At 35.5% G+C, this 12,417-nt stretch overlaps 1 protein-coding gene across 3 annotated transcripts; it reads right to left on the bottom strand.

Annotated features, from left to right (window-relative positions):
- Positions 1 to 2,979: 2,979 nt before the first annotated feature.
- LOC113525130 (uncharacterized) lies at positions 2,980 to 10,038 on the bottom strand. Of its 3 annotated transcripts, none has more exons than XM_026911593.3 (7): positions 9,827 to 10,038; positions 8,040 to 8,106; positions 7,816 to 7,941; positions 7,391 to 7,548; positions 5,324 to 5,420; positions 5,087 to 5,204; positions 2,980 to 3,506 (listed from the first exon to the last, which is right to left on the bottom strand). In XM_026911593.3, the coding sequence occupies exons 2-7, from the start codon at positions 8,046 to 8,048 to the stop codon at positions 3,247 to 3,249; spliced, it is 768 nt and encodes a 255-aa protein (XP_026767394.3). In that variant the 5' UTR covers positions 8,049 to 8,106; positions 9,827 to 10,038; the 3' UTR covers positions 2,980 to 3,246. The 3 variants fall into 3 exon arrangements, with proteins under 3 accessions (XP_026767394.3, XP_026767395.3, XP_053085268.1); XM_026911594.3 differs by lacking the exon at positions 9,827 to 10,038 and adding an exon at positions 9,573 to 9,757; XM_053229293.1 differs by lacking the exon at positions 9,827 to 10,038 and adding an exon at positions 9,398 to 9,492.
- Between the last annotated feature and the right edge of the window lie 2,379 nt (positions 10,039 to 12,417).

Genomic DNA, 12,417 nt, shown 5'->3' with positions numbered 1-12,417 from the left:
GCGAGAGTCCTTACTAGAACCAATCACATTTCGTATTGATTATAAAATACTACTATTGACCTATAAAGCACTAAAAGGTCTCGCGCCACAGTACCTGAGTGAACTTTTGGTCTTTTATGATCCGCCACACCTACTCAGATCAAAAGGTGCAGGCTATTTGTTGGTACCTCGAATAATGCGGGCTACAGCTGGGGGTAGAGCTTTCTCATACAAAGCCCCACAGTTATGGAACAGCCTTCCACTTAGTGTTCGGGGCTCAGACACAGTCTCAGTGTTTAAGTCTAGGCTGAAAACATATTTGTTTAGTCAAGCCTTTAGTGAATAGTTTTTTCTTAGGTAAAGGAGCAGGTCTGGAGGGTTTCACAGGCATAGAGTGTTGTGGTGAACTGGGATGTTTGGATGCTCTCTCTCACTCTCCCTCTCTCTTTCTCTCACTCTCTCTGTCGAGCTACACATGCTACTCCTGAGATGCCAGTGATCCTGACTCCTTCTGCTCTCCAGACCTGCCTGATCCATCCTGATGCCCTACTACTGGTTGGAGTTCTCATCACTTGGAAATCACTTGCTGAGGATGGCCTCCAACATGGACAGCCTGAAGTCACATGAGATTATTGAGGATGGTACCACTTAGAAACCATGAAGATGCCTTTGGATTTCAATTGATATAAGCAGTTTGCCATGATAGCTTTAGGACTACAATCCCCACGAGCAGTTTTGTACTCAGGTTTCCATCAGTGAACAGTGGATAGATTTAACAAACCAGACTTCATGTGAAAACTGTAATGAATTTCCTGGTTACACAATCACACTTTTTGTCCATGTAGTACACAGTTATAGAAGGGAATGATTTATAATCGCACTATCGGGTGTCACCCAGATGAGGATGGTTCCCTTTTGAGTCTGGTTCCTCTCAAGGTTCCTTCCTCATGTCATCTCAGGGAGTTTTTCCTCACCACTGTCACCTCTGACTTCTCATTAGGGATAAATTCAAATATTTAAATTGAATTGTTAAAAGCACTATACAAATAAAATTGTATTGAATTGAACCTCCTGTGATTAGCTGCAGTTATGATTAGCTGCAGTTACCTGTGATTACCAAGTGAGACAGCTGAATTCAAGGTCATCAGCTTTCACCTGTCCTGGAGGTTTTATTTACATTTACGTTAATTTAAATGACTCTACAAGCCCTGAGGTTTAAGACTTCAAGCTGGAATAATAACTCAAATCACTCATAACTTTAAATAGATTTGATTAAATTCCTTAAATCAATAAAACAGGTCAAAGGTCATTCAACAGACTGAATGGTGGTTTCGCAGGTTTCCCATCAGAGGTTATGAGGTCATTTTCCATATCACACTTCAGCTCTGAACTCATCAGTGAAGAAGAAGTGAATTGCAGAGACCACTTCCTGCTTCAGTCGCTTATTTCCTGTAATGTGCATGCTCAGCTAAAGGGCACTGTTGCAGACTCACTCATCTAAGACCATGATGGTTTTAGTTTCTCACGCAGATCAGGAGGAAGATCTATGATGATCTCATGAAGGGGTTTAGATGTTCCACGCCTGATCTGGTTCATCAGAACTCCTCAGCCTGGAAACATGAATTCATGTCAAAGTGCAGAAAAGTTCACGAAAACAATCTCACAGCAGTGATGTAACTCGTGTTTGTGTTAAATAACAGTTTTAAAGGTTAGGCATGTTCATTAATAATCCTAACAGCTTTCAGTAACACAGGTCTAATAAGACTGATTAGTTCACCTTCACTCTGATAGCGCCCCCTAGTGGAATCCTCCAGGAGTTTCAGTATAATTTAATCTCATGATAAAGTTCTACTTTACTGATGCTGTTTATTTTTTTTTTTTTAAAACTGTTAAACCATTCAAAACATTTAATAATATATGTTGTAAACGTATAAAATGTAAACAAGTAAGTTCTAATATGAGCCAAAAATTATGAAAGTAAATAAATCTTTATCCAGCCAAATTGAAACAATCCCTAGAACTAGTTTTATTTATTTATTTATTTAATTATTTATTTATTTTTTGAAAGCTGAGATCTAAAAGATGAGTTCATCTATAAGGATTCCTCCATGTTATTTCCACTCAAACCTGCATCAGGACCCTGAGAATATGAAAAGAGGTTTTGGGGCTGATAATATGCTTGTTAACATCCATGAAAAGAAGATAAAGTGTAGGATTTTAGTGTAAAATCAAAAGAGGCGAACTAGAAGACTGGGACGGAGCTCAGATTTAGATGGAATGTGAGTATGATGTATAAGACAGCAGTGTGAGTTGTAGTGGCTCAGTAGATATGGCTTTAATTTACAAATCAGAAGGTTGTGTGTTCAAATCCCAGCACTGTAAAACTGCCCTGGTTGGGTCTTTGAGCAAAACTCTAAGATGTAAGATGCCTTTTTTTTCATTCATGAGCAAAAGTACTGGATTATGTGCTATTTTATACTGTGTAAGATACTGCAGTACTTTATTGTAAATATGTTTTATAGTTGTTTACTGTAATGTTTACAGTAAAAGTTTTGTGAATACAGTGTTTGTAAAGCTTTGTTGATTGTTTTTCTTTTTGTGTTCATTAAATTTAACACTTTATATTACAGTAAGGAGAACACAAACTGTTGTATGATTATTCGAATAAACACTATCTACTGCCATGACGCTCCTCTAACCACTGCTTCATCTTCCCTACTGATCATTAAGGCACTACACCTGCAGGCGAACAGCGTCATTTCAAACAAACAACAAACAAACAAACAAAAAAACCATAGATATTACCATCCTTTTTTAGGATTTGTAATATTCCTAAAAGCATTTCTGTATTGGAACTATTTTTAAATGTATTTATTTATGCAACTGAAGTTATCTAATTAAATATTCACACATTTCCTAATTCACGCAAATCTGTTTAAGAAAATTGTTCTGCAAACTAGTATTGGGTTTAATCACAAAACTCCAGCTTACCACTTCAAATAGATTTAGAAGATTTTATTGTGCCTCTTGTACACAAAATTGCTGTATACATACGTATACTATATGTTTCCCTGCATTTTGATTTTCTAAGTCTAAAACTGTGACTAAAACTTGGATTAATAACTAATAGCCAATCATTGATCATCAGAAATCATTCTAAACCATCACAGATACATGAACTATCAGGGCACTGAGATCACCAAACACATTAAACCCACTCACGCCTATTTAAACATGCATATTGTGAGGTCATTTTTTTCTTTGCACTTAATGGAGAAGAAGAGGATTATTGGAGAAGAAAGTGCCAATCAAATCTTTAACTTTTTGCTGTAGTCCTACATTTGCCTTAACATATTTAATCAGCTGTCTGCTATCTGTGAACTTTGAAATCTCGCTGGGTAATTCTGCAATCATGTGGAGACAAATCTTCATCTTCTCCTCAAGAGGAAGGTCCTTGAGGATCTTGGGAACTGGTTTGAACTTGTCTTTGGTCATAAAGTAGCTCACCGCAGCTCCGAAAGCTCCACCTCAAACAGAAAAGCATAATATTAACCCTCTACGATCTGATATCTATATTTTTTTGTCTAAAAGTCTTAACTCGTCTTCCCTAGGGTTTAGCTGAACTGTGTGTAATAGTTTGTCCTTTTTTGTGTAAGATTTTACATTTATAAAATCAATAGCTCTAATCATGCAGTGATGTATTGGTGATATACGAGACTCCTATTAGATTTATTTCAACACTCGCCACCTTCTCACTCAGATCTCATCATATCAGTGTTTTTTTATTTTTCAGTTTTATATAGTCTCTTGCCTTTATGTTGCAGCGTATTACATTTGACAGAAAAGAAAAAAAATCTATTTCCCTTTTCAGTATTTTCCATCCCAGGTTTTTTTTTCTTTTTTTGGTTTAAATGCAAGTGTGTGTGTTTTTCTCCTTAGCTTTTATTTTTGCTAATAGCTATGTAGAGCACTTTAAATTGCCTTTGTGCATGAAATGTGCTATATAATTAACTTGCCCTGCCTTTAAAGGCAGTGGTCTGCATGCTAGTGTAAAACTCAGACGCTTCTACTCAAGAATAATGTGATGATGTGCATGGTGGGAATGTACAATTCACATTGTGTAATTCTGTATTTTTATTTTTATTTTGAATGGCAGAGGTCCCAATCTGTCTCAAACTCAATGACTGACACTCATTGTACATTAGACAGTTACACAACCCTGTTATAACAGTTAATAAGAGTATTAACTGTAGCTTTCTTCAGTAGCTTTCAAACAGCAACAGACCCACGGTGCTGTGGTTAGCAAACAGAACCGGAGAAGGAGGGGCCACAGAATACGGGAATTTTATCCGACTTTGGAGCTCTATTTATACATTTATTTATTTATTTATAAGAGATTGTGAACCTGTAGTACATTTTGTTTACAATATCAAACACCTGCTCATATCAGTTTTTTATTTAATTTTATACAGACAAAAATGCAGTTGTTTTGCATTGTTTATACAGAAATACAGAGTCTTTCAGTCAACATTTTTCTTCATCAAAATTTAGTTCAAATTATTCTGAGAATCGAACTCGATCGTGACTGGAGTATTTCATTGCACGCCTATTTTACAAATAATTTCACCTCTTTTTTGCTGCAAATAAGTTGTATGTGAATGTTTTTTCTGTGGGACTCGGTTGGGAACTCAGTAGTGCAGTTCAGTAGTTCAGCAGTAGAGTTTGATATCCTTCAGTCCTATATCATGCGCCTGTTAGAAATGACTATGGCTGAAATAGCCAAACCCACTAATTAGCAGGATGTTCACGTACCATATGATGCAGTTTAACAAGTACAAACAGAATTCCACAGTGCACCTTTTAATGAAAGGTTCTTACAGTTTTTCTGAGATTTTAATTGACCACAGGAAAATCAGGGATAAAACCATCCAGTGCTGTCTGTTTCCATCAGGCGTGTTTATGAGATGAAGAAATGGTAAAGGATGTATTTTAAACTTAAATATCACAATTGTAAAATCCACTGCAAACTTATGGCTTTATGATTAATTTACATTGTTTTAAATTATTTATTTAAAATTAAATAATAGATAAACGTGGAACTTCTCACCAATAGCGACTCCTGCTGGTCCTCCCAGCAGCCCTCCTATAATCGTGAACATTCCTGACACAGCTCCTGATTTCACAGAATACCTCATTGATTTCATCACCTCCTGGTATTCAGCAACCTGCAATTTGCCCAGAATTAATAATAATAATAATAATAATAATAATAATAATAATAATAACAATAAAAATAATAAATATCATCATCACCATAATCATTTTCTATATGTATAAAGCATACCGATTTTATTTCCCCAGCTGCTGTCAGACCATAATCCTTTAGAACGTTGACGATCATGTCTGTTACCATGTCTACCAGCTGATTAGTAACGCGTATCCTGCGGCAAATACATCAACTGTTTACAAAACATACGCAGACTGTATAATGATAAAAGTAATCAAAATAATCAACAGGATCATAATCCTTCTTTTTATTTATACAGCACATTTTGCTGCTAAAAATAAGGAGTGTTTTTAACCAGACAGAGAATAATAATAATAATAATAATAATAATAATAATAATAATAATACCTTTATAAAGTACTCATCTAAGGGGTTCATTAAAGTTCTGTTATTTCTTCAATAAAGCTCAAGTTAGATATTTTAAAATGTTTATTCTCTACATATTAGTCTTTATTCATAAATACCTGCATTTCTGCTTAAAATGATTAATAATTACATGATTAGTCGTGCTAATGCACAATAAGCGCGTCATTAAAACCTTGTTATGCAAACTTTTGAGAATGGATTAATTGCCTAAACACATCGTATTTGTTTTATTCTCCATCTTAGACCTTCAGGTTCTAGGTAGTATCAAGTGACTTCTGTATGAAGCCTTTAAGAGATAATAAAAGCAGAATAAGCCAGTAATATTTCAATATCTGGTCCATATTTTAAAGTAGATTTTTACTCATCACTAATTAGGGACTAAAAAGTAATAAGACATTTTTATCAACAAGTGAATTTGTGTCTCCTGTTCTAAGCTGAAGATCAGTTTCTACACTGTTCAGCAAAACACTGAGCAGGAATTAATAATCTAAGCTCTTAAAGCTAAGGAATAACACCGATATGCTTAGATGCATCTCTTTTTCACTTCCATATCACCTGCTGCTAAATATATTAATGCATCATTAAATTTTCATATTAAAGGTATTTCTATTAAGTCACAGTTTTTACTTGTTAGGGTTTAAATTATTACACACTTATATACATCAGCTTTTACAAAACTGGGAGATCAAAGGCACTTTTTTTTAGCCGACTTTTTTGCTCTATTTCCAGTTAAAGCAAAGCCTCAGGTGTGGCTACGGAGCTCGATATGTTTCAGTCGATTATTTTACCCGTGTCAGAGACTTTATTTATTTAATCAAATTTTTGGGAGAATTTATAGATGTATTTATTTATTTATAAGACATGGCCAACCTGTAAACATTGTTTTGCATTGTTTATTATAAATAAATATATAGTCTTTTCTCCATCATTTTTATTCATCAAAATTTTGTTCAAAATATTCTGAGAATTGTATTGAATCGTGAATCATGAACCCAGTATTGTGAATCGAAATGAATCGAATCGTGACCGGAGTGTATCATTACACCCCTATTAATTAACCCCTTAAATCAGATGTCACCATGGGCGGAGCTAAATTAGTCAAATAGCCAATTGGTGCGTAATTAACCAAGAGGTCAGTAAAAAACAGTCTATGAGCTTCAGGATTATCAAGCTCTTTGTATTAGTATTAGGAGGATCAGGCTCACCTGTCCTGCCTGATAGCTGGGAGGGAATACTACCTACTGACCAAGTGTCAGTACAGTGGATATAAAAAGACTTCTGTCTAGCCACCCCATAGCCATGACCTGTGAAGAATACGAGAGCTTGTTGTCACAGCACTTGTCGGATCTTCCTGCAGCTGTGTGTCTCTCAGCAGCCTCCCTGATAACTTTCCTACTGTCTTTTCTTCAATATCGGATGGAAGAAACCAAGTTATTGTAATTTTTTTCTTTTTGTTTCCATTTGTTTTCACTGGAATTGTGTTGGTTGCTATAATCACATTAAAGGTGGGAAAAATCTGACATGATTTAATCTTGGTTTCATTTTTTTTTTTACATCGTGAACCCTGCAGTTTTTAACAGGGGGTGTAAACTTTTTATATCACTGTGTGATGATCAGTTTTAGTGTTGAAAAAGAAGATAACACCAGAGAAGAAGAAGAAGAAGAATCCTAAGAAAAAGCAGAGGGTTCTCTCTCAGTGCCTGGACTCCTGGACACATAAATGGAAAAAAACTCTCTCCTGATTTCTCAGCCACATACCTGGGTACATTTCCCACGTCACTGCTGCGTGAGTTTCCCGTGGTAGGGGTGTTGTAGCGCTGCTTTTTAACACGTATTGAATTATTCTTGCTGGTGTAAAAGTCGTCGTGGCGCCGGATGTTGAGAGGTACTGAGTCGTTTCTGTAGCGCCTGTCAGGCTGTTTTTCAATAGTGAATAAGTTCATCATGATTAAACATGAATTTAATTAGATTTGAACAAATTTAAAGCACTTCCTCCTCTGTGATTCTCACATACTGTAGCCATACATGTGATCTTCATAACAATAATAATAATAATAATAACAACAGCAACAACAACAATAATAATAATAATAATAATAATAGTAACAACAACAACAACAATAATAATAACAACAACAATAATAATAATAATAATCTGAAACCTTGGAGGTCATTTGCTTTACCGTGAGTTCGATAACGTCGTTGCTACAGTCCCAGTTTTCAGAGTCGTTCTTGCTGGTGTCTTGGTAAAAGTCGTCGTGGCGCTGGATGTTGAGAGGTACTGAGTCGTTTCTGTAGCGCCTGTCAGGCTGTTTTTCAATAGTGAATAAGTTCATTATCATTAAACATGAATTTAATTAGATTTGAACAAATTTAAAGCACTTCCTCCTCTGTGTTTCTCACTTACTGTAGCCATCTTGTTTGTCCAGGTCACTTCCTCCAGGTGAGTCTGTGCTTCTCTTTATAACAGGTTTCTGTGGAATAGAGAAAAACAGCACTTTAATATTAATTTCTAATATATAAAATATTAGCGCCTGTGGTAATGTGAGTGTTTTCAGTTCACTTTCACTCGTCTATGCACTTTATTTAGTTTTTAAAGTTATGTGGTGTAGTACACAGTGCTTATCTTGTATGTTTCCATTTTTTTAACCCTTCCTAATTAATGGAATTGTATGTTTTCTTCTACTTCTTCTTCTTCTTCTTCTTATAATTATTATTATTATAATTATTAGGGGCCCAAGCACTAGGGCAAATGGGGAAATACTTTACCAATAATAAATCTGTAACACAATGTCATAGAAACGAGATTCCACTCTCGTCTGATTCCTTGAGTAAAGTCGAGTTCAGTGGATACTCTACTGTTAATTTCTTCCACACTGAATTTTCTGCCATTTAAAAATTTTTTTTTTTTAAAACAGTTTTTTGTTTCTCATCCTCTAGGTGGTGCTATAATTGACAAATCCGTAAAACTGCTCACGACTGCTCAACATCCAGGTAAGATTCTTGTGTCTCTTGGTCAGTGTATTTGATCTAATGTATTTGTGACTTGTCAAACAGAAAGTCAGCCAATTTTAGCCAAATTTTGTCCTATAACCAAGAAAATTTGACGTTCGCATCGGGAGACCAACCAGAACAAAACTTGATTCTTGGATTTTTGACATGATGGAGAGGGTGATATGATGGCAAACTTGCCAAACAGGAAGTGAGGTCATATCTCAGTAACAGTGTCATATTTAGAATAAACTTTTTAGGTGACTAACTGACCTTGTCCTAAAGCAACTCCAAGAGGTTTTGACTAAACTCTCCTCTAGGGGTGCTATAATTCACAGATTAGTTCACAACATTTAATCAGAGTTGTATAGAGTGTTCTTGATGTAAAGAATTTGTAATTTGCCAAACAGCAAGTCTGACATTTTGAAATTTAACAAATACTATTTTTTTCAGTTTTGTCCTAAAAGATTTGTCTAATAATGCTGAAATTTGGATCACAGCATCTGAGACCAAGATGAACAAAACTTGCTTCTTGGATTTTTGATACATGGGACATTTCATCCTAAAGCTGCAAATGAATTAATAAATGTAAAATTTGTATCTAGAAATTTTATATTTCTGTAAAGCTGCTTTGTGACGATGTCCATTGTTAAAATCACTATACAAATAAAATTGGATTTAATTTGATGTCTGTCACCAAACAGGAAGTGAGGGCATATCTCAACAAAACTTTTATGAATTATTTCCATCTTGTGACATGTTTAGCAACCTGACCTGAAGTTAACAAAAAACTTGGAGTTCACGTGCAACTAGGGAGAAAACAGGGAGTGAGGCACTATCTCAGTAACACATTTACAGCTCCGTGTCTGTTCCAGTTAGCTCTGTGAAGAACATGATAATATGCATAATAACATACATGCAGTCAGTCACATTATCCACAGGAACTTACATCATATCATACAATGTTCCATAGAGTGAATCAGCGTGTGACCTGTGGAGTTTATCCGCTAGGTAAAGATTACAGAACTGCTGATTATTTTAGACAGTTTATCAGCTCTAATCATGATAAAAAGTTAGGACTACATTCAGGTGAACCAGATTTTGGGGGAAAAAACAAACAAACAAACAAAAAACAAGTATTTAGCATGATATAGATTATTTTAATTAGTAATTTAATAACATTACTAACTATAAGAAACTCACCCACTGTAGGCTTCTAGTAACCTTTTTTGCCACACATGATTTGCTCTAACTGAAGAAGCTGTAAGACCCGCCTCCTCTCTGCTGTCATTGGTCTCTACCTTTAATAAATTCTGCCCATAGTCTTGCTCTGATTGGCTGCTGGGAGAGAGACAGGGGCTGTGTCTGGGTTCAGCGTTAATCATTAGCAATAGCAATATAGCTGCAATAAAACACTCACAGTACTGAGTTTTCATTAATATAACCAGTAAGGAAAATTACATTCTCACAGGTCTAATAAGGGACACCATAAAACACTTTACACGCAGTAAACACTTTACACGCATTTAACACTTTACACGCAGTAAACACTTTACACGCAGTAAACACTTTACACGCAGTAAACACTTTACACACATTTAACACTTTACATGCAGTAAACACTTTACACACATTTAACACTTTACACGCAGTAAACACTTTACACACATTTAACACTCTACACGCAGTAAACACTTTACACGCAGTAAACACTTTACACGCAGTAAAACACTTTACACGCAGTAAACACTTTACACGCAGTAAAACACTCTACACGCAGTAAACACTTTACACGCAGTAAAACACTTTATACGCAGTAAACACTTTACACGCAGTAAACACTTTATACGCAGTAAACACTTTACATGCAGTAAACACTTTACACGCAGTAAAACACTTTATATGCAGTAAACACTTTACACGCAGTAAAACACTTTACACGCAGTAAAATACTTTATATGCAGTAAACACTTTACACGCAGTAAACACTTTACACGCAGTAAAACACTTTACACGCAGTAAACACTTTACACGCAGTAAAACACTTTATATGCAGTAAACACTCTACACGCAGTAAACACTTTATACGCAGTAAAACACTCTACACGCAGTAAACACTTTACACGCAGTAAAACACTCTACACGCAGTAAACACTTTACACGCAGTAAAACACTTTACACGCAGTAAACACTCTACACGCAGTAAACACTTTACACGCAGTAAAACACTTTATACGCAGTAAACACTTTACACGCAGTAAACACTTTATACGCAGTAAACACTTTACATGCAGTAAACACTTTACACGCAGTAAACACTTTATATGCAGTAAACACTTTACACGCAGTAAAACACTTTACATGCAGTAAAATACTTTATATGCAGTAAACACTTTACACGCAGTAAACACTTTACACGCAGTAAAACACTCTACACGCAGTAAACACTTTACACGCAGTAAAACACTTTACACGCAGTAAAACACTTTATATGCAGTAAAACACTTTATACGCAGTAAACACTTTGCATGCAGTAAAACACTTTATACGCAGTAAAACACTTTACACGCAGTAAAACACTTTATATGCAGTAAACACTTTACACGCAGTAAAACACTTTACACGCAGTAAAACACTCTACACGCAGTAAAACACTTTACACGCAGTAAAACACTTTACACGCAGTAAAACACTCTACACGCAGTAAAACACTTTACACGCAGTAAAACACTTTATACGCAGTAAACACTTTACATGCAGTAAACACTTTACACGCAGTAAACACTTTACACGCAGTAAACACTTTACACGCAGTAAAACACTTTACACGCAGTAAAACACTTTATATGCAGTAAACACTTTATACGCAGTAAACACTTTACACGCAGTAAACACTTTATACGCAGTAAACACTTTACACGCAGTAAACACTTTATATGCAGTAAACACTTTACACGCAGTAAACACTTTATATGCAGTAAAACACTTTACACGCAGTAAACACTTTACACGCAGTAAACACTCTACACGCAGTAAACACTCTACACGCAGTAAACACGTTACACGCAGTAAACACTCTACACGCAGTAAACACTTTACACGCAGTAAAACACTTTATACGCAGTAAACACTTTATATGCAGTAAACACTTTATACGCAGTAAACACTTTACACGCAGTAAAACACTTTACACACAGTAAACACTTTACACGCAGTAAACACTTTACACGCAGTAAACACTTTATACGCAGTAAACACTTTATACGCAGTAAACACTTTACACGCAGTAAAACACTTTATACGCAGTAAACACTTTATACGCAGTAAACACTTTACACGCAGTACAACACTTTACACGCAGTAAACACTTTATACGCAGTAAACACTTTACACGCAGTAAAACACTTTACACGCAGTAAACACTCTACACGCAGTAAACACTTTATACGCAGTAAACACTTTACACGCAGTAAAACACTTTACACGCAGTAAACACTTTACACGCAGTAAAACACTTTACACGCAGTAAAACACTTTATACGCAGTAAACACTCTACACGCAGTAAACACTCTACACGCAGTAAACACTTTATACGCAGTAAACACTTTACACGCAGTAAACACTCTACACGCAGTAAACACTTTACACGCAGTAAACACTTTATATGTATTAAACACGTTACACACAGTAAACACTTTACAGAGTTCCAGTTCCCTCCAGCGAATCAGAACAATCGACTCTACTTCTGAGTAATAAAATAACATTACACCTTTCATTGTATTTGTCATACAAT

Source organism: Pangasianodon hypophthalmus, chromosome 25 (genome assembly GCF_027358585.1).
Source record: "Pangasianodon hypophthalmus isolate fPanHyp1 chromosome 25, fPanHyp1.pri, whole genome shotgun sequence".
In the NCBI taxonomy this organism is placed as follows: Eukaryota; Metazoa; Chordata; class Actinopteri; order Siluriformes; family Pangasiidae; genus Pangasianodon; species Pangasianodon hypophthalmus.
This window is presented reverse-complemented; position numbering and strand designations above follow the sequence as displayed.

Coding starts and splice junctions, on each gene's coding strand:
- LOC113525130 (XM_026911593.3), bottom strand. Junction 7,549..7,815: donor ACGACGTTATCGAACTCACG/GTAAAGCAAATG, acceptor ATTGAAAAACAG/CCTGACAGGCGCTACAGAAA. Junction 5,421..7,390: donor GACGTGGGAAATGTACCCAG/GTATGTGGCTGA, acceptor TATTTGCCGCAG/GATACGCGTTACTAATCAGC.